The following is a 22562-nucleotide window of genomic DNA, read 5'->3' as shown; positions in this document are numbered from 1 at the left end:
TTGTTGTTGTTGTTGTTGTTGTTGTTGTTGTTGTTGTTGTTGTTGTTGTTGTTGTTGTTGTTGTTGTTGTTGTTGTTGTTGTTGTTGTTGTTGTTGTTGTTGTTGTTGTTGTTGTTGTTGTTGTTGTTGTTGTTGTTGTTGTTGTTGTTGTTGTTGTTGTTGTTGTTGTTGTTGTTGTTGTTGTTGTTGTTGTACAATTAAAAAGAGTGAAGCCAACAAGTGGTGAGAAATGTCTAAGGAAGTGGATGAAAATCCATGGGGATTAGAGTATAAAATCGTTATGAAGAAATTCGGGATGCTCCCAAGCCTGATCATGGATCCACGCACCATGGAAGAAATAGTACACACACTATGATGAGGCCAAGAAAGAACTAGATCATGTACCACCTTTTACAACTGAAGAATTGATAGCGGCAATTAATTCCCTTAGAAATAAGAAAGCCCCTGGACCAGATGGTATTCCAGTGGAAGTACTAAAGGTGGCAGTTGAATTATGTCCTCAACTGCTGTTGAGAATGTATAATCATTGTTTGAAAGTGGGAATTTTTGCTTTCGCTGGAAGATAGCTAGATTGGTTCTGATCAGTAAAGGGAAAACTGGGGGTTACAGACCTCTATGTATGCTGAACACTGCCGGGAAAGGTTTAGAGAAGCTGCTACAGCCGAGAATACTAGCAGCAGTTCGATTAGCTGGCGACCTATCTGACCAACAACATGGGTTTCGCAGAGGTCACTCAATGCTAGATGCTGTGAAAGAAGTGGTGAAGACAGCAGAACGAGCTCAAATGGGTAATCATTACTCTAGGAAGCTGACGCTTCTTGTGACTCTAGATGTTAAAAATGCTTTCAACTCGGCAAGATGGAGTGATATTTTGGAAGCTCTACAAGAAACTTTCAAGCTACCAGAATATCACATGTACATACTGCGAGACTATTTGAAAGACCGTACATTGTTATACGACACGGAAGATGGTCAGAGAAGAAAACGGCTCACAGCTGGTGCAACACGAGGCTCAATTCTTAGACCAAACCTTTGGAATATCATGTATGATGGTTTGTTACGGCTGAAGATGCCAGAAGATGTGAAACTTGTGGGTTATGCTGATGATGTGGCTGCTCTGATAGTAACTCGTAACCTAGACCTGGCTCAATTTAAACTGAATCAGGTGATGCGACGTGTTAAAGAATGGATGATAAATCACAGGTTAGAACTCGCAGATCATAAAACGGAAATTGTCCTCCTGACGAGGAAAAGGATTAATTCTGTTGTACCAATGCAGATAGAGCAGATAACCATCGAAACAACTAGGAGCACAAAATATCTTGGTGTAACGCTTGATACTAAACTTACATATTGGGACCACATCCAACGGGTAACAGATAAGGCAGCGAAAACCATGACTGCACTGAGTAGACTCATGTGAAATATCAAGGGGCCAAAATCTAGTAAAAACGGCTTCTCATGTCGACTGTCAAATCGATACTTCTATACGGTTCAGAAATTTGGGTTGAATCGTTAAAAATTGCGAAATATCAGACAAGAATTGCGGCTGTACAACGGAGAGCAGTTTTACGAATTGCTTGCGCATCAGTATCAGAACCTGCGATTCTAGTAGTAGCAGCAGTAGCTCCTATTGACTTTTTGGCTTTCGAAAGACAAGAAATTTGGCTCACACAAGAAGAGCTACAAAGGGAAAAGGGCAAAGGCTTTGACTCTTAGTTGCAGAATGCAACGATGGCAAACAAGATGGGAAGATGTTTCTAGAGGGAAATGGACAAAAAGACTGATACCTTCTCTAGGCGTATGGGTTGGCCGAAATCATGATGAAGTGAACTACTATCTCACACAGTTCCTGACAGATCGTGGATACTTCCGAAAATTTCTTCATAGACTAGGGCTAGCAACTAGTCTGGTGTGCATATACTGCGGTGATATCAATGACGTATTACATACTTTCTTTGTGTGTGTTCATTGGCTGCCACAAAGAAGATGCTTAGAAGTTATGCAGGGAGAATTGACACCAGAAGGGATCGTGTCAGTAATGCTACGAAGTCAAGAGTCTTGGGACCAGGTGGCAGTCTACATAGAAAATATTCTGCATCAGAAGAAGAAGGACCTGAATGATTATGACAGACTGTAAAGTAGAAGAAGGAAGATGAAGCACAAGATATCCCCCAAAGTCTGTCTTATTAGTTAAACGTCAGCACTGAAATGAAGATCAGATCATAACCTATGACGGTCCTGAAGTAATGCGAGAGCAGTTTCCGGAGCGGAGATAAACGTTGTGGGAAAAGGGACTGTGGTTTTTAGTGGGTAAGAATCTCCACACACGTGTTGAGTGTGGACCCTCACAAGCGTCTTATGAAGGATTTTCCACACTTCCTCGCAAAAAAAAAATATATTATTATTATTATTATTATTATTATTATTATTATTATTATTATTATTATTATTATTATTATTATTTATAGTTGAATTTTGGCACTGATAAAGCTATATTCTCCAAATCCTTGAGTTTCACACATATTACTTCCCTCCACTGTGTCCTCCCAACGTTGCAGTTGTAGCGACTGTATCATAATTCTTTATAATTGTTCTTAATATCTACCATAATATGCCTAGTGTATCAGTGAGTTGTTTCTGATGAAGAATTACGTTTTCATCACACTTTTGCTATTTGCTTTACGTCGCACCGACACAGATGGGTCTTATGGCGACGATGGGATAGGAAAGACCTAGGAGTTGGAAGGAAGCAGCCGTGGCCTTAATTAAGGTACAGCCCCAGCATTTGCCTGGTGTGAAAATGGGAAACCACGGAAAACCATCTTCAGGGCTGCCGACAGTGGGGCTCGAACCCACGATCTCCCGGATGCAAGCTCACAGCTGCACGCCTCTACGCGCACGGCCAACTCGCCCGGTCATCACACTTTTGTAATATTTCTAATTTACCAGTATCTGAGGAAGAAAGTGGTTTTCATTTTACATTGATTTTAATCACACAGACACTTCAGTACACAAAGGATAATATGAAACTGATAAGCAAAATATTCCCGAAATGAGAGTGGTAAAATAAACAGCAGTCGCAGTTTGTTCAGGACAGTAATGAGTGCAGGTAACTGGACCAGTACTTTGTAAAGCCAGCAAATGAATGGTGGAATACTTACAGATTAATGACTCCAGCAAGAAAAAGTAACGAAAATTTAACTTTCCTTTCAAGCATTGCTGAAAATGAATTGGAAATATTCCATGAATGAACTGTAACAGGCCAGATTTGAACACAATATGCAGGATAAATTTTAAAGGCTTTACATATGAAGTAAGCGGGCATCTGAGAAAAGATGCATATAATGTAGGATAGTCTATTAAGGTGGTGCATATTCAGGATTTTACTGTACCTATTTTGAAAAAAAATTTCTACTTATCCTATAATTGAAGGTTGCCTAGAGAAAGTTGACAGTAAAATTAAGATATTAAGTGTTATTTTAGCAGCACAAAATATATTAGAAAATTTACTATTAAAAATAACAAGCTTATCGCATTATCAAATGATATTAAAACTGGAATAACTAACTTTAAATTTTGTTTGTAGACTATAACACTAATGAATTCCACATTAGCAATATAAATATCTCCTAAGGGTAATTAAGGAACATTTTACACACTTCATTATTTTTTGCAGAATTTTGAAGGATTGTACGTACCCCTGTTGGCTTATGTCTAGGTCCGATTTCAGGGAAACCATGGGAAGATGCCAATCCAACAGAACGTAGGGAGCGAAGAGACTGACGAATGGAGTTTCGTCGTTCCAATCTCTCAGCACGACGATGGCGTGACTTGGTGTACCAACAGCCACCAGCTATAGCAACCAATAAGATGGCTAGTCCAACAACACCAATCACTGCGACAGTCAGTACGTCATCTCGCCAACTGAGAGGGTCGATGTGGACTTTAGGATCTGGAACAGCGTACAACAGAAATAGGTATGCAACTCTACGGTGAAGAAACTAAATCATTACAATCCCCCTCTGCATTATCATTCTAACTTTCATAAAAACATTATATTATCATATACATACAAAATTAGTGAGAGGACTTCTATACATATTATAAAATTAAGTCCTGGAAGGCGTCTGTTGGTGTTTGTGCATGCTAATCACTAGATGCTGATGCATTTTGCATTATTCTACAGTAGAATCCTGGTAAAGCAAATTAATTAGGACTGTGGTCTGTTTGTATTTCTAAATGTTTGAATTATCCAAAATATCATTTAATACTGTATTTAGCATACAATATATGTTTACAGCTTCAGCATTAGGACCCACAAGACAACATAGTAGGTTTAATAAAAAAAGGGAATTACCAATTTTTCTAGTTAACGCATTGGAGACACCACCCATAGATTCTAGGGGCGCATTATTTCATTGCTACTGACAGAGCTCACAGAATCTACGGACGCTTGTTTTAATTGTAGCTAAAAGTAATAGCACCATTTCGGTGAGCAGTGACTTCACCAGAATACTGCTGGATGCTTCTTTAAGCATTAAATGGACTAGTTATGAACGTAAGTTGAGAGCTCTTCTTTTAAGCATTGATAACACAGCCACATTCCTACATAACCTGAGGCTGTGTCATTGTTTACTCTGAGCTGTGAAATGAGTGGTAAAGTACGTGCATGTGGACAAGAAGAGTGTGTGTTCAAGATGCAGGTTTGTTTGTGTCATTCTTGTGAATGTCTAGCATGTCTAATTCAAGTGTATGAAATTTAGACAATGATTCCATACTGGATGTTCTTATGGAAGACTCGGGTTCAAAAATTGAGGATACAAAATGAACATGATCATTCTGATGCTTCAGGCAAATAAACTTAGATAATGAGCTAATTTCAAGTTGGTGTGAAGTGGGTTCTGTAATATAGTTTTATAGCACTCCCTGGCTTTTCCTCGTGTTCAGGTTGTTGATCTCAACAGGGCTCCATTTTAAACAAATCTAAAACTTATTTTAATTCATTTTGACGACACACTCATGTGGAATTAAATGTTTTAAATTTTAACACTGATGATGGACCTTTGAATCCAAAAACCGGTTAGGAATTAAAATTAGTTTGCTGATACAAGTGTACGTGATTCTTCTTTCTTCTTTCTTCGTTTCGGCCTGCTGTGGACCACGTTATTTCAACCGTTTGCATCCTTGAGCTTTAATTCTTCCCCAGTACTCACGCATTCTCGTTCTGTGAGCCTCCTTTCTTTCATCAGTCCACTTCTTGCCTGTTTTCAACTTTGGCCTTTCTTGGAACCTCTTGTATCCCTGGAGCTTTTTCTGGAGAGGAGCACGTTTCTGGATGTCTTCGAGTGTGATTCCTATTTCCTGAAGGTCTTTTTCAACTTCGATAAACCAGGGTCCCTTGGTTTTCTTATTAAGAAAGTAGGAAAATATCCTATTGGTCTGTCTCTGTGTGCTCATGCGTGCCATATGGCCATAAAAATTAATCCTCCTTTTCCAAATCGTGTCCGCTATCCTCTCCATATGCTGGTACAGATCGCTGGTGTGTCGTCTCCTGTACTCACCATTTTCTTTGATTGGTCCAAGAATCTTTCTCAGGATTTTTCTTTCTTTAGCTTCTAGCTTCTCCATCAGACCTCTTCTGTTCATTGCAAGGCATTCTGCTGCGTACAGTGCTTCCGGGCGTACAACCGAACAATAATGCCTAAGCTTGGCGTTGATGGACACTGATCTTTTGTTGTAGACATTCCTAGTCAGCTGATATGCCATCTCCACCATTTACCACCACTGAGAATACTCTGATTGTTCATGTGGAATGGACGAAAATCTACCTCCAGTAGATCGGGATGGTCGATTCGGTCTCGAATGCGACCCATGACAGCAACAGTATCGTTGTACCCCCACCAATTGTGTTTGGCATCAATTGGTGTCTTCCATACATCCCGACTACTGTTGTTTATCACTATTAATAATAATAATAATAATAATAATAATAATAATAATAATAATAATAATAATAATAATAATAATAATAAGTTCTATCATCAGCACTGTTACTACGAAATGGCTTTGATATTTTATAATGACTACTTTATTAACTGAAATGGTGTGCTGTACTCTGGATGAAGTCAAATTTTTACTGTTTGTACTATATTTTGATCTGTTACTTTGTATTGTTGTAAGTGTTGTAAAAATATATAAAATTGGAATGGTGCCTCCGGAGAAGCCTGGAGCAGGTCTTTTGAGTTGACGTCTACCTCCGCGCCTATGAGGATGGGGCCCTACCTAAGACGAAATCTAATGCTGTAAACATTACAAACACCCAGTCCCAGAGCCATAGGAATTAACTAATGAAACTTAAAACCCCCAACCTGACCAGAAATCGAACCTGGACCTCTTGAACAAACCATTCAGCCATGGAGCCAGACAATAAAGTATATGTAAACTGTGTTATTAATTAATTTTCTGGATTATCCAGAGTTTTTGGCATCTGGATCAGACTAAGACCCGTTTGAGCTAGATAAACAGGGGTTCTACTACAGTATATGGTCCTAGTTCTCTAGTAACTCACCTATTTCACACAGGAATGGGTTCAGTCTCAAGCAGTGATCCACTTCAACTGTCTGGAAGGCAAACACTGTACACTGGTTAATCATGTCTATGTGTTGCACCCACACTCGATCATAAAAGTGGTAGAACTGTTGCTGGAGGCGCAGGAATTGATACAGATGAAGATAGTTGGACATTACGTAGGGGACAGTGGCATTCACAGACTGAAAGAGAAGAGATCAAACGGTTAAAATAATTCACAGTTAATGAATAAAATGCATTTTTATTTTGCTGTTTGCTGTTTGTTTTACATCGTACTGCTGCCAACAGGTCGAAGATAGGATAGGACAGGGCTAGGATGAGGAAAGAAGTGAGGGTGCAATGAGCAAGTGGCTGTGCAGTTTGGGTCATGTAGCTGTCAGCTTGCATTCAGGAGATAGTGGGTTTGAACCCTACACTTGACAGCCCTGAAGATTGTTTTCCATGGTTTCCCATTTTCACACCAGGCAAATTCTGGGGCTGTACTTTAATAATGGCCATGGTCAAAGCCTCCCACTCCTAGCCCTTTCGTATCACATCATCACCATAATACCTATGTGTCAGGGCGATGTAAAACAAATTGAAAAAAAAGTGACAGTGGCCTCAATTAAGGTACAGCCCCAGCATTTGCCTGGTGTGAAAATTGAGACACCACAGAAAATCACAATAAACCATCTTCAGGGCTGCTGACAGCATGTTTCAAACCCTCAATTCCCAAAATGCAAGCTAACAACAGCAACATGCCCAAATTGCGTTGCCAACTCACGAGGCGAATAAAATTGAAAGGGAAGAATAAATTGTACGAATACTGTATGTATCAAAGCCAAGTAGCCACGAAGGATGGTAAGAACATACATAAAGGATAAAAGAAAAATTTTGATGAAAAAATCAAACATAAAGATAAGAACAAGCTCCTCATCTATACAAATGGTTGCTTTCACAGCTTGGCAGGGTCAATTGCCTTGATGTCTGGCTTCCTATAACACCAATTACCATCAATGATTGGCCTCTCTCTTCAAAAATTCTAGATCCCAGAGACAAGTAGAAAAAATGAAGGTCAAATTACATTAGGTCATTATAGCATTAAACTTTACTAAGAGGATAAAAGATGGAAAAAACTTGAATTGCTCTTACCCAACAGAAGGTTCGTGCTTCTTCAAATGTAACAGGGGCTCCAATATAGATGTAGCAGGTATCTCCTACCAGCATCCATCCTGGAGGGCATTTACCACCACTGAGAATACTCTGATTGTTCATGTGGAATGGACGAAAATCTACCTCCAGTAGATCGGGATGGTCGATTCGGTCTCGAATGCGACCCATGACAGCAACAGTATCGTTGTACCCCCACCAATTGTGTTTGGCATCAATTGGTGTCTTCCATACATCCCGACTACTGTTGTTTATCATTAAAAAACAGAAAAAAAATTATTAAAACAAGGACATATTATGTATTCAATAATCACACATTTGAAACAATAGCAACAATTATTATTATTACCAAACAAATGAAAATTTTAATATAAAGAAAAGAAATTTCACTCTGAGAAGTGTATAACATAAAGGAAAATTAAGAAAAAGAAATGTTTTTTTTTGTTGGTTTTTTCTGCGTCGCACTGACACAGATAGGTCTTTGGCGATGATGGGATAGGAAAGGCCTAGGAAGTGGAAGGAAGCGGCCGTGGCCTTAATTAAGGTACAGCCCCGGCATTTGCCTGGTGTGAAAATGGGACACCACGGAAAACCATCTTCAGGGCTGTCAACAGTGGGGCTCGAACGCACTATCTCGCGATTACTGGATACTGGCCGCACTTAAGCGACTGCAGAAATAGAAATGAAATACAGTAAAATCTCAATTAGACGCTCCCATTTACCGTATTATGCTATCCTTGGTAACAGACACTTTTTTGCCTGGTTCCTTGACACTTCCTATAGAAAGCCAATATAAAAATAAAATACCCCTTTATATCAAACTTTGCTGCTGTTTAAGATGCTCTTTTCTCAGGAGAATATTCTTTGTTTAATTTTTAGTGAAGATCAGAAGAGAGTGAAAAATTTTACTTACTTGTCACAAGTGTACCTACAGACCTGATGAAAACTGTAAACTTTACATCGAGCTACAGGCTAGGTAGAGTATGTGGGCATTAAAACCTCACCATCAGCTTGTTATAATCTTGCCATGGAGTTTGCAGTTTGTACAGAGTACACAGATGGACTAATACTGTAGAGGCAAGGATAGACCCCAGTTTTCTTGGAAACAAGTTGTTACATATCAATGTAGAAATGATGAAGAAGAACGTGAGAGAAGAAACATTTTCATTACATCCCTTACTGGTTTATCTAGACAAGTCTGCCTTTCTGTTGTGTTCAGTGCATTGAAGTTTGTCTACAGTTATGAGGTGAAAAGGAATACACTTTCCTGATCAGATAAACTATACATTTTGTGAAAGCACAATCAAAACACTAATCTTAACAACAAACAGTTTGCTGTTTTGTTAGGATTTCCATCATCTATGTTAAGAACAATGTTTAAAAATCATGATTCAATTACTGCAGCCATGATGTCAAGAGATTCTAATACTGTGTCCACAATATGGGGTGAAAATGAAAATCCATAGCCTGTTTCCAGTCATTCGACCGGGTCAAGAATGGAATGAATGACGCCCCCATCTAGCGGCGATGATAGGAATTGTGCCTGCTGCCGAAGCCTGTCGCACTCCTCTGGGGCAATGATTAATGAATGACAGATGAAATGAAATCATATTGAAGAGTGTTCCTGGAATGAATTATGACAGGGAAAACCGGAGAAAAACCTGTCCCGCCTCTGCTTTATCCTGCATAAATCTCACATGGAAGACCAAGATCTGAACCACGGAACCCAGCAGTGATAGGCCGGCGTGTTGCCGCCTGAGCCACGGAGGCTCCACAGTATGGGATACCGTACTTCAATAAAATGATATGTCAGTTTTTATTTTATTTTGCTAGCTTCCTGAAAATTATGAAGGCTGCCACAGGAACAAAGCAAAACAAAGGCACAAAATATGGTTATACAAATGCTGATCAAAGACAGGGAAATAGTAGAAGAAATTAAGGACAATAACACATTATTGTGTAGCATATAAGTGATTTTGAAAAATTGAGACAGATCTAATTAACTGCCGAGATTGCAATGTCTTTTGTGGTATTATTGGTGAAGTCTAGCATTTTGTAGGTCTTTATAAAAAGGCTCGGTATCGTTCCACGAGCACCCACCATCAATACAATCACCTCAATACATTCAAGGTTGTACTTGTTTTTATAGTAGGGCACTCTAGAGTCGTAGATAGCCTTCTTCTCATTGTCAAAGTCCTGTGGCTGGTATGAACTCAGTTCAAACCTCACGGTTGGATCTAGCATACAGCCAGTTTTTGAGTTGGCTTTAAAGGCTATGATGTCTATTTGCCTTGTGCTCATTTGTATAGCGATTCCAGAGACTTCCTCATGAGTGGTATATCCTCTCCTTTGTAAAGAGTCGGATAGCATGTGACAGACAGTGTGGAGCTGGGCATTGCGAAGAGTTTCACCATGCGGACAAAAGTCAAGAATGTATCCTTTAAAATGAAAAACATACAAATTTCATAATTATATTGCTTCGTTTCTCCCCACTTATTATGCGGTCTCATTAAATATGTAGTATTCATGCAGTCCCTTGGACAGAGTCTTATCATAGTTTTACTGTGATTTAATGAATTAATAAACTGATAAAAGTATAACGAAACAAAGTATGGAATTACAAATAAAAGGACAGTGAGACCGAAGACAATCTAGTCTATGACGGATGGACTTGGATAAGAACAACATAAGATATCAAGACCTGGACTGGAACGTGGTGATGGATATGAAATTGTGTAAAGTTAAAACAAAATGAAGTAGGAACCGTATTTCCTCTAAAGTAAACTGATGATGATGATGATGATGATGATGAATATTATTTAAAATTAACACAATAGTAATAAAATGTTACTACTTTCCATAGACATGAATATTTTGGATACATTTCTGCATAAACAGACTGCCAAGCTAGCTGACCACACCTTTACCACAAAAATTAATAAATGTATCAAACCAAACCCAATGACCCACCAGCCATGATGGGCTCGGGACTACACAGTAACAGCTGCTCAGGCTGTAGAACTGCAGATTACGAGGTGAAGTGTGGTCAGCGCAATGAATCTACTACACCATTATTCTTCACTTTATCTTTGTCAGATAACTGTTTGATTGTTCTCACGTAAGCTGAATGGACTTTGATCCAGCCCTCAGATCCTGATAAAAATCCCTGACCCAGATGGGAATCGAACCCTGGACCTCCAAGTCAGAGACAGGCTTGCTGCCACTAGACCATGAGGTTGGGTATTAATAAATTAAACAAATTATTAGGTTGTAATTGATGGGATTGGGAAAGTTTTCCACTGTAAAAGCCATTTACTACAAGTACTAAAATACCACAAGACACAATAGTTCAGTCATGGATGAAGCTCCCGCACAAAGGAAAGAGTGTTGAGCTCTTCCAGGAATAAACACCAGGGAACAAATGGATAAGAGATAACCAAGGCTTGTGTTGTGTGAAATGGAGAGAGGCCATTAAGATGATGACGAATGTTTGCACTTTTCTCTCTGTGCCGGAAAGGTCCCAGGACAAACCCCTCTGTCAGCATAACCACAGATAGCCCAAAAAGCCCTTGGCCAAATCCTAGGTGCATGTCCTGACAGGAAGGTAATGAGAAATTCCCGCCATCATATGAAATGGCACATGATCGTGAACTTGCTGAGAGATCACGGTTTCACGGTGCACAAGGAGTTTTCCAGCCTGGCTACCGATAGGAGTAACAGGCACACTGACACAACAGCCTTTCAAACAGCTAGCAAGCAAGGACTTAATCTTAGATCCTACATAAAGTTTCAAGTTAATACTGACTAGCATGAACAAGTGAACGCAATTTATCACCTAGAAACATTTCCGTCCATGGATTCATGATCGGTGCTTGGGGCACAATCCCTAAATTTCTCGTACAACTGTTGGATTCTCTTGGACTCAACCAGACATGACTTCATGCCATTGCCATCACCGCAATACGAGATTCAATAACCATACTCCGCTATCACTTGTATACATTTGATGAACTTTATATTATACTACGTTTCCTCTCATTTATTTCTGAACCTTATGTTCCTTTCTATTTGAGACATTCTAGGGTATTATTTTCACAAATGACTTAGAAAGACGTACTACTTTTCTTTTTTGTAATCGATATACTTTGTTCTTACGGCACCTTCCTTGTGGGGGAAGTCATATTAATAAACAAATAAATAATATCAAGAAATATCACTAATCAGAGCTTGTCACTTGTAACCTCTACAGCTACATAGCTGCTACAGGCATCACAAAAAGTAATATCATGACTATTTCTAACACAGGGCTATTGACATACACAATAATGTTTGTCTACACTACAAAGCTTAACTAGTCTGATAAATAATATTCACGTTTAACAATACCTATGCAATATGCTTAAAAGGAAATTTTAAGTATTCACAAAACATAAGAGAGAAGAGAAACATTCACAGATTGTATTAAAGTATATTATATTCTGTACACTAAATAAATTATTATCTACCTTCAAATGAGATAATACAAATTACATTTGTAAACACAGTAGCACAGTAGCACAGTACACATAACAAACATAGACATTGCATAGAGCAGACACTAACTGCCTTGAAGCATTTGAAACATCCTCACGTAATGAAGTTGCAATGTGATGTAAGACTCCTTTGAGCAGAAGATATCAAATTTGGAACTCTTAAACCATGCAACAATTGACGAGATCTTTACCAATTTAAAAAGATTAATATTTTTGATTGCTACAGTGTGTAAACAACACCTCTCTTCGTAGAAACAATACTTAAATATCATTTGAACAGCTGTATCAGTCAATCACCACTGATTGGCTTTTAGGACTGTCACTCAGGTGGCAGATATCTTATCAGCAGCTGCTTACCTAGTCTTTTCTTACATGATTTCAACGAGTTGCAAATTTATCAAATATCCCTAATTCCTCTTCCTATAAATTAATATTTGCCCCAACTGATCCCCTTGATACTGTGCGTTCTTCTCCATGCTCCTATCTCTTTATATATGATGTAGTAACATACCAGCAAAGCCCGCAGCGCTTCAGCCCTGATGCATGGAGGAGTTTGTATTTTAGAATTTTGTTTCCTGTTTTTATAATCAGGCCATTAATCAGACTAATCCTGTCTTCACCACTAAACACAATGTATTTAACGTATTGTTCTGAAGCTAAGATCAGTGTGATGAAATTCAGATAACTATTTTTGTAAAGTTGTCCAGAACTGGAGTACATTTAGGGATTCACCCAACCCCTAGATTGATTAATTAACAGGCAGGAACATACCACAGATTAAACATGATATTATCTTAATAAGCTTCATATAAATATGTAACAAAGCTGTATTCTTTGACACAAAGCCACACATACTGTACATATCAAGACATGGGACACAAAGCAGACTGAAACATGATAAGCTGCTAAAAAGATTGCTTTCTATGAAGCTGGTGAAGATCTAAGTTCTTATTACACATATTTTGCTGACGCATCAAGGAGAGGAATTATAGTTATTTAAGCTATAAGAGAGTACATTAGTAATTTATTCATTAGTGTAATTTCCTCAAGTGCATGAAATCTCTTTACTCTTGTGTGACTTACATTTCTTTTTCCAGTACTACAATATATAACTTACTGAATATTTATTTTTATGAACTATATGTGTTTGTCATTACATAAACACCTGCCATTGTGTTCGTCCTACTGTGTGTTCCCCTCCATGCTCCTATCTCTCTATATATGATGTAGTAATGCATATCAGCAGAGCTCAGAGTGCTTAAGGCCTCATGAGCCTTGGGCTCAAAGGCTACCACTGTTCAGCTCAAAGGCCTGTCAGTGTGACAAATACCCTTGGCTTATAATCTTTAAATCACTATAACAATGATTTATTATTAAACAGTATCCTCCTTATTCAATACATTATGGTATAGTGTGAATTTTTAAAAACTTAAATTTCACACTTGTCACATCTATACATGTTTCGACCTTAACTGGATCATCTTCAGTAGATTGCTAAAAATTGACATATACATATCATAGTTAAAAACATTTACAACTGAAGCAAGAATGATGTTATGAATGTTAAAATGTTCTTAGTAAGAAAAATTTCATGCTCTTAAAAGGTTGTGTTAATATCTTCAATTTTAGGATTCATAACATCATTCTTGCTTCAATTTTAAATGTTTTTAACTATGATATGTACATGTCAATTTTTAGCAATCTACCGAAGATGATCCAATTAAGATCTAAACATGTACAGTATAGATAAAGTTTTTTTAATTGATATTATACCATAATGCACTGAATAAGGAGGATTCTGTTTAATAATAAATCATTGTTATAGTGATATTAGGATTATTAGTTTAGCTGCCAATACAGAAACATGAAATTTATATTTTGTGGAATACCCTGAGCCATTATTATAGGCTCACTAGACTGGAGTCGCAATTTCACCATCAGATAGCTCCTGAACAGTTCTCACGTAAGCTGAGTGGACCTCAAACTAGCCCTCAGATCCAGGTAAAAATCCCTATCCTGACCAGGAACTGAACCTATGTCCTCTGGGTAAGAGGCAGGCTCACTACCCCTAGACCATGAGGTCAGCAGATTTCAAAATAATACCAACAACAAAATAATGCAAACATATTATTTGTTTCCTACCAACTCAAAAACAAATTAATACTGTATTCATGGAAAAGGTACCTCTTAGCCAACCAAGCTTCTGAGGTCATAACTTGCAGCACTATTGTTTCAACAAGCATTTGTAAAAATAAAGAGATGCATAGATGATCAGCAAAATATTGTAATAAGAAATATAAAAGCACACAGTTTAGTGGAACATAACACACAATTGCACTGCCCAGGTGAAACATTCAGAGATGCTGTGTGTACCGTCTTACCTATTAATACCAGCACTGTCATTTCGATGATATGCAAGTAGACACACCAGAAAGAAAAATAGAAAATACAGAATTATTACATATTTTAAAATTTCATATTAAAATAGCCTACAAAATAATACTATCTAGTCAATTCAACAATGTAAAACCTACTCATTTTCACAAAATCAAATTTATCTATCAACCTATTTTGCTTTTAGGACAAAATTCCGGCAGCAGTATCATTGAAGATCACTAGCAGTTAAAGTGATGTGAAATTAATAAAATTATTACTTTACTACATCCACGTTCATTCCTGTTTCCTATGTTTTACTTTCTGTAATAAATTTCCTTTAGTAATCTTCCTGGGTCCATTTTACCATGAAGAATCTTTCAGTTCATTATGTAACTCTGGATACTTTCTGTAATTGTAAGTACTATCAACTCTCTGAAATTATTTTCTTTCTGCTGTTGTCTAGCAGGATACATTTTCCTCTCTCCTGAACCTTGTTGTGACAATTGATAGTCTTTCCTCATCCATTTTTCTCACTTAAGCCAAGACTGCCCAAACCAGTATTCACACGGCCAATTTTAACACAATTGTTAGAAAACTTGACACACATTACCTTCAATAAGTACGGAAACATTAATAAGCATATTTCTCAGTTTTAATAGCAATACTTAGCCTGTATGATATAAATCTGTTACCTCTGGTTATTCTTTCAGATAATTCAATAATTCATAATTCAAAATCAGAAGAAATCAAAAAAAGTTACAGGTTATCAAGGATTACAGTAAAACCCCAGTAATTCAAACTGATTAGGGCTGTAGTTTGTTTGGATTCAGAGGTGTTCAGACTATCTGAAACAAAACATGTAATACTGTATCACTCAGTACAGTATTGGCAACCACAAAGCAACGTAGCATAGTGATGAGACAGAGTAGGAAGGATGGTGTTACTTTCAGCAGAAGTTCATCATTGCCAAATTCAGATGCTACAAATGCCCTTCAACTGGTATTACACTATGCAGAACACGCTGCTGAGAAATTGGCCAATGTGACAGTTTATGTGATGTGTCACATCATCAAGAAGTTTTAGTTCCTTACACCGAAAGATGATTATGAATTTTTCTAGTTAATTGAAGTGTTTTCACACAAATGTGAAAGTTACCCTAAACTAAGAGGAAAATACAGTATTGTTAAACAGATAACTAACTAACCCCATGGCACTACAGCCCTTGCAGTCCCTTGGCCTACCAAGTGACCGCTGCTCAGCCCGAAGGCCTGCAAATTACGATGTATCGTGTGGTCAGCACGACGAATCCTCTCGGCTGTTATTCTTGGCTTTCTAGACCAGAACCACTATCTCACCATCAGATAGATCCTCAATTCTAATCCCTAGGCTGAGTGGACCTCGAACCAGCCCTCAGATCCATGTAAAAATCCCTGACCTGGCCAGGAAATGAACCTGGGGCCTCCGGGTAAGAGGCAGGCACGCTACCCCTACACCAGGGGGTCGGCCTTGTTAAACAGTACATTACAAAACACAGAAAGGGCACAGTAATACAAAATTGTTAACAGTATTTGCCATTTCTATTTTATAGTTAGACTTCTATTAGAGCTACAGTACACTAGAATTTAATTAATAGTGCACTGTAATGTATTTGGATATTCTTACACTAAATGCTAACTTAAATAATAATGTTTTTAAGTACATTATAATGATTCATTCTTTCCTTACATTACACATGGAATTTTAATTTATTTTCCTCTATCACGGATTCTGTTCCCATTATCCAAAATTTCAGATGGTGGTGAATTAGAATTTATTTTCAAAGCTGATAATAAAAGGACATTCCCTTTGTGGTACACACAACTCATTAAGGATTTTGCATGCCAAGAAGATAGCTGGCCAGTCAGATGGACTGTAGATATTGGATTGTCAGCTGAATTACTTGGCTTTCTTGACTAGTTCTACTACCCCTCATATCAGGGAGTTTCTAAGATGAACACATGAGGTTCAGTTCTAGCCCTAAGTCCAGGATTAAAATCCTTCGACTAGCCAGAAATTAAAAAAAAAATCTTGGTGAAAAGAAGAATGACACTGCTACTCTACAAATAAGTTTGAATGAATGGTTGAATTTTAGACCTATTCTTTTATTAATTCATACTTACAATGATCTGTTAACAGTCACTATTTCATAGTCGTTCTCTGGATCGAAAAATACATTGTCAACATAATGTTGACCAGCAGTGCCAGCAACAATTGTACTTCGAGATTCACGTACAGTGGCGTAGTTCCTACAATTTAAAAACAAACACAGTAAGTTAGGATTACCTAGAAATCAAATCATTTAAGTATTTACCAGTATTTCCATACCTGCAGATAAGACAGAATTAGATATACACACATTTAAAAACCAAATAACTATAACATCAATATTCCTTCAACGAGTACAAGATTATATGGGCTAAATATTCTTTCAGTGTTTACTTAGATACCATACCTTGCCCATCGGCAGTTTCAATTTTTAGAGTTTTTTGAAAAGTATTGTTCCTTTCAAAAACGATCATGATAGTTTGTTATTATTTACTGTGTTTACATATTTTATGCTCACATTGGAGCACTTAAATCAAACCATATACATCTAAGTCTTCAAAGAATTAACTAAGAAGCTTTCATCATCTTCCTCCTGTTCCAAATTCATTCACTAGCTGATTTAGAAGAACAACTTTGTGGTTTCAATTTCAGCATTTTTCTTGCACGGAACTATAGTACACTCTTGGGAAGATAATTCTGTACTGAAGCGGTGCAGGGGTGAATGACTGGCTGTAGGGGTGGGGGCAAAGGCTGAGGGGTGTAAGGAAATACTTTCCCCTACTTATCAGATTTCTATATTGTGTTCCTGCACATATCTCCCAAAGAAAAGACTCGTATGTATAAACACTTTCCTTATTGTTTCTTAGTCACCAACAAGTACTGGTTAGTTTGCTTGGCCATGAAAGGTATTTAGCAACTTCAACCCTATGTACGACTTTTAATATTTTTATATTGTTACTTGTAGATATTTATTAGTCTGACAAAAAAATACATACATGAGTTAAAAAACATTTTCAAATGATCAAAAATTCTTCAAAATGCTATACCTAAAATCTTAAAAGATGAAATAATGACAAAGCATTTCAAACCAAAAAAAAATGCAAAATAAAAACAGGTAATTATCCTCCGTTATATCGTAGAATAAATTTCTATACTACTGAGCAACATTCTAATGCAAAGGGAAAAACTGATGACATTTCAACAACATCTGCCCCCTATATATGAGTAACTACATTGATCTCTTGTTTCAAACTCATGTACATTAGTGTTTGTTACTGTTTGTGGTGGCTATTATGCATAAAGTGTAAAATTTTGTTCTCCCAAAATGTACACCTGCAAAATTCTCTCTATTTCAGTCCAAATATATATAAAGTAAAAGTTTTGCACACAGTGTGCATACAGACATATACAGCATGTTCTGGAACATGTGGGAAGTAACCAGGGAATGGACAGTACACCCCAAAACAACACAAAAGGTCCTTATGAACATATGCCCTATGGTCAATCATTTACAAGCAAAGCCTGTTTTAGAATTAGCAAGAATAAGTGAAGAGTTCATATTTGTGGATGGTAGACATTTTGAGCACTTCTTGTATTAGAATGCAGTATCGCTGTTGGTACACCGACATGGTAATATCTATTCAACATAGTATGTGCCAGGTAAGGCTATTACCAATACTTCCCATACAGGTAAGTCATAAACAATCGACCATAGGCCATAATTATAAACATTAAAATAAGAACAATAATATACACTGTCTTTCCAATACTTATCAGTCCTTATATAAAATAATCATTTCTATGTTTAAACATTTGTATTGATTGGCTGATAGCAATATCATATCCAGTATGATTTTATTCACTTCACTAACAGCTCTGTACTGTGTTTTATGTTTTAACCTCCGTCAATAAGATTGTAGTGTTTTTACTCTTAGCTATGTCAAACACTGTCTGAAGTTTTCACACTAGTTTTAAGGCTACTGATTGTCTCTAATGAAACATCAGATCTTAGGGAACCATATACTTTAAGGTCACTAGGTTCAGGGCCCTGACCAAACTTTAGGCTAAGGTTTATTTTGGCGGAGGATGCGTACGACAGTTAAGCGAAACATGTTCCAACTTATAACACCAGTTGCAATGTTTATGTCCTGAATATAAGGACTGATAAGTAATGGAAAGGTGGTGTATACGGTATTATTGTTCTTTTTTTAATGTTTTATAATCTGATATCCAATACGGTCTACAATGAGATTTATTACATGTAACATAGGCCATATGTTCATAGGGACTTTTTATTGTTGTTTCGGTGTGTATAAACCCCCTCCCCCACCGATTATTTGCCACATGTTTGGTAACAGCCTCTATACTGCACTTAAAATAATCTTTCCTCATGACCGTTCATAACCTCACCCCTAATTTCAATGTTATATGAAAATTAGTTTCTATTAAGCCAAAGCACATGGTTATCTGGCAGTCAACACCTGAGCAAATCAAGGTTCATATCAAGCCACATACAGAAAAATTGGAACGGAACAGCAAAGAGACAGCTCAACGTGTTTATGTACTTTTCTTCTTATCCTACACTTTCCTCACCAAGACTGAATATCATTCATGATGACCTTCAATGAATGTTGATGCCCACCCTCCTGATGATGCCAGAAAGCAGAAACGAGCTCATCAAGGGCTGAAAAGGAATGAGTCCAGAAGAACTGGGATTGGTGAGCCTAATATCTATTTCAAGATGTGGAGACTGTGAAGACTGGCCTTGTCCTTATATCAGTGGCGTATACTGAGGGCTACCAAGGCTATCGGTGAAGCCCTAACCTTAAATGAGAACAATGGAAATCTAAAGCACATCATATTACAAGCATCTGGCACATTGTTCTATTTACAAAACTTGAACACAATGAGATCAAACGTCGCTCGCATTTCTGAGTGCAAGGCATCGGAGAAAGAAATTGCAGCCCAGGCACTGCGTCCCTCGAACCTGTGATCATGGGTCGGACACCACCACTGATCTCCCAAGGAAGCTAATTAACCAGTGAACGATGCGTACGACTGCTGTAAAATTCAACATTTTAATTTAATAATGATGATAATAACAATGGTGCATGGCATCCGTGTAGGCTTGGTGGTGACCTAATGAGGATAAAATTAATGGCCAAAACGTGATAAACACCCATGAGAAGATACAAGGGGGTTGATTCTGAGAATTGAACCGGGCCCAATGGACCAAAGATAAGCATTCTATCCATTTCGCCACAAAGCTGGACTTTAATTTGCTAAACCTTAGGCTACCATCTCTACTGATCAGGTGTTGATTATTGACAGTAGCAGAGGCCAGGGCAGTAGCTTGTGAAACAGCCTTGACAACACAGCAGACTCCGTTGGCTATTGGCTGCAGCTCGAAATGCTTAAGGCTTGACGTTCACTAAACCAGCTATCGAAAAGAGGTAACCTAAGTCTAGTGGTAGCCCACGTCTTGATTCCAGCAGACGCCACTACCTTACATGTTTTAATGTTTGTCCTTGTCTCCTTTTACTGTTGCTCCCTTTCTCCACACTGACCTGCCATTCTTTTTATCTTGTTATGCGTTCCTTTTCGTGTTCCTTTCTACATTACTTGATTTGTCAAATTTTCATTTCTTTCTGTTCCATTCCATTTTAATTATTTCAATCTTCAAAAATTTATTTTTAAACTAACACTGCCACTCAGTACACTGAAAGAAATGTTACTCTACAATTCACTTACCAGTAGAAACCGTTATGAGATGTTGTCTGGTAGATAGGTAGTCGTACTTTCTCAAATCCTGACACCTCAAGGTTGTGATGGCCAATGTTGTTCTGCACGAAGTTGTAAGTGAAGTTTGATACAACCTAAAATACAGCAGTAGCCTACCATTAAAGAAAATGACATACTAGATTTAAGAACACTTACAAGCAACATTGAACTCATACAGGCAGTGCTTGAGGTAGGGTCAAATGGCATCTAACTAAATCAAACAAAACCCCACCTTACTTATGAAAATCCAGTTGTTGAGTTGTTGGATCCAACTCACTTCATACGGTGTAGTTTACAAAGAAAGCTTCCCTGCTATTAAACTGAACAATCTTAGGAACATATACCTCTTTTTTTATAGAGAAGGATTGGAAAATTAAATGATAAACATTTATAGAAAAAAGTTTGTCCCCTCATAAACTTCACATTATATTGTTCTCAATGACCTTGAACGAGTGTATGCAGAAGTGTCAAAATTGATTGCTTGATATTAACATTTCTTGTGACCACAGCTTCCTCTGAAAGGAGTATAGTACTCAGAAGAGGATAAAAACACAATTGAATAATACTATGAACAGATTGACCCTTTGGCAACTAAGAAAACTCGACGTTTGAAACTGCTCTACAAGAAATTTTAAGGTAAGATTTCCTGCCTACCCATTCATTAACTAATAGCTTCACCACTGAACATGACAGAAATCAAAGCTAAAATTAAGAGTCAGAATCAATGGTGCAATGGTGACAGTAATGTACCTGTTTCAGGACAATAGTATCCTTGTAGAGAGCATAGTTCCGAGTAAAGTAATTCCTGTAGATCGTTACTTCTTGATATGGACTGCTCTGCCTTCCCTCCACATAAAGAGCTGGGTTGTTGGTGTTGTCTGTGAAGAGGTTGTTGTGAATCCAACCTTTCAGAGATGTTGCTGAACCTCGAGAATCAGCTCGGATTGCTAGACCACCTTGATTTTGACGCACCAAATTATTCTACAACAGATATGTACCAGATCATCAATTCTTTTGTGATAGATAGACAGATAAAGTTCTTATATTGAGATTCTTACATCCAGGTACAATACTCCATACAAGCACTAGAAAATTTTAAAAAATTTTTAATAACTTATATCATTCGTTGGTAAAATAATTTACCACCCTTGCAACCTTCCATTTTTATCACTTAAAAAGTTGCTTACCATCCAAACAAATTTGATCACAAAATGATATATTGTCAGAATTAAAGTCATTGATTCACACAATATTAGACATAATTTTTGGTTTATGGAAGGTAATTGGATAAGTTCAAATAACATATATAAGGGGAATATATTCCATAAAGTTTTACATTCTTACAGATATTTTGATTTAGAGCTTATGGCTAATTCTTGAAAAGTTGTGAAAATTTCTTCATTGATTTCAATAATAATTTATTACTTTAATTCAACAGTTGTATCAATAATTAATAACACTTCAATTAATAACTTGCTTGTGATTAATCAGATAATTCTTTTAACAGTGCTCATTCAAGGAAAACTGTTCTTGAACAAAGGCAGTGGTATATAATTTCGGCACACTGGAATGCAAGAGAGAAATTATGCATATTTTGTATTTAACACTATAGGCAGGAATTAAACAAAATAAAAAAATACTTTTAGTGTTTTTAAACCCAGTGCCTGCCCTTTGCCCAATAAATATTAATAGTGAATAATCAATTACCCTGAAGTAAATGGTCTGTGTGTTCTGAATGTCCATATACACAGCTGCCTCACAAGTTGTGAAGTTCCCGTACAGTTTGTTACAGTTATCAGTGAAACGGTTCCACTCAATAGTCACCATAGGATTCACCTCCCCTGCACTAGCATAGTTGATTGCTCCTTCCTTGTTGTTGGACAAGATAGAATAGGAGATATTGTGCTGAACATCTCGATCTGCAAAAAGACATATGGGCAATTATTATGTTTTACACACTTTAAAACTTTTGGTCTCAATACTGACTTTACATCTGATCTTAGAGGTAATATTCTTTAAATCACAATAACAATGATTTATTGTTGAACA

General features: G+C 37.3%; 1 protein-coding gene across 1 annotated transcript in view; it reads right to left on the bottom strand.

Moving 5' to 3' along the window:
• bark (protein bark beetle) overlaps window positions 1-22562 on the bottom strand; it is a 223768-nt gene that overhangs the window by 3242 nt on the left and 197964 nt on the right. The window contains exons 26-33 of the mRNA XM_067153381.2: window positions 22221-22432; window positions 21264-21494; window positions 20484-20608; window positions 16808-16933; window positions 14654-14668; window positions 7723-7984; window positions 6572-6773; window positions 3702-3955 (exon numbers count right to left, since the gene is read on the bottom strand). Of these exons, the coding sequence (XP_067009482.2) occupies window positions 3702-3955; window positions 6572-6773; window positions 7723-7984; window positions 14654-14668; window positions 16808-16933; window positions 20484-20608; window positions 21264-21494; window positions 22221-22432 (1427 nt within the window). The remainder of the gene's footprint in view (window positions 1-3701; window positions 3956-6571; window positions 6774-7722; window positions 7985-14653; window positions 14669-16807; window positions 16934-20483; window positions 20609-21263; window positions 21495-22220; window positions 22433-22562) is intronic.

The sequence above is a fragment of the Anabrus simplex genome, chromosome 9 (assembly GCF_040414725.1).
Source record: "Anabrus simplex isolate iqAnaSimp1 chromosome 9, ASM4041472v1, whole genome shotgun sequence".
NCBI classification, from domain to species: domain Eukaryota; kingdom Metazoa; phylum Arthropoda; class Insecta; order Orthoptera; family Tettigoniidae; genus Anabrus; species Anabrus simplex.
Note: the sequence above shows the minus strand (reverse complement) of the source record. Positions and strands in the feature narration are given on the sequence as shown.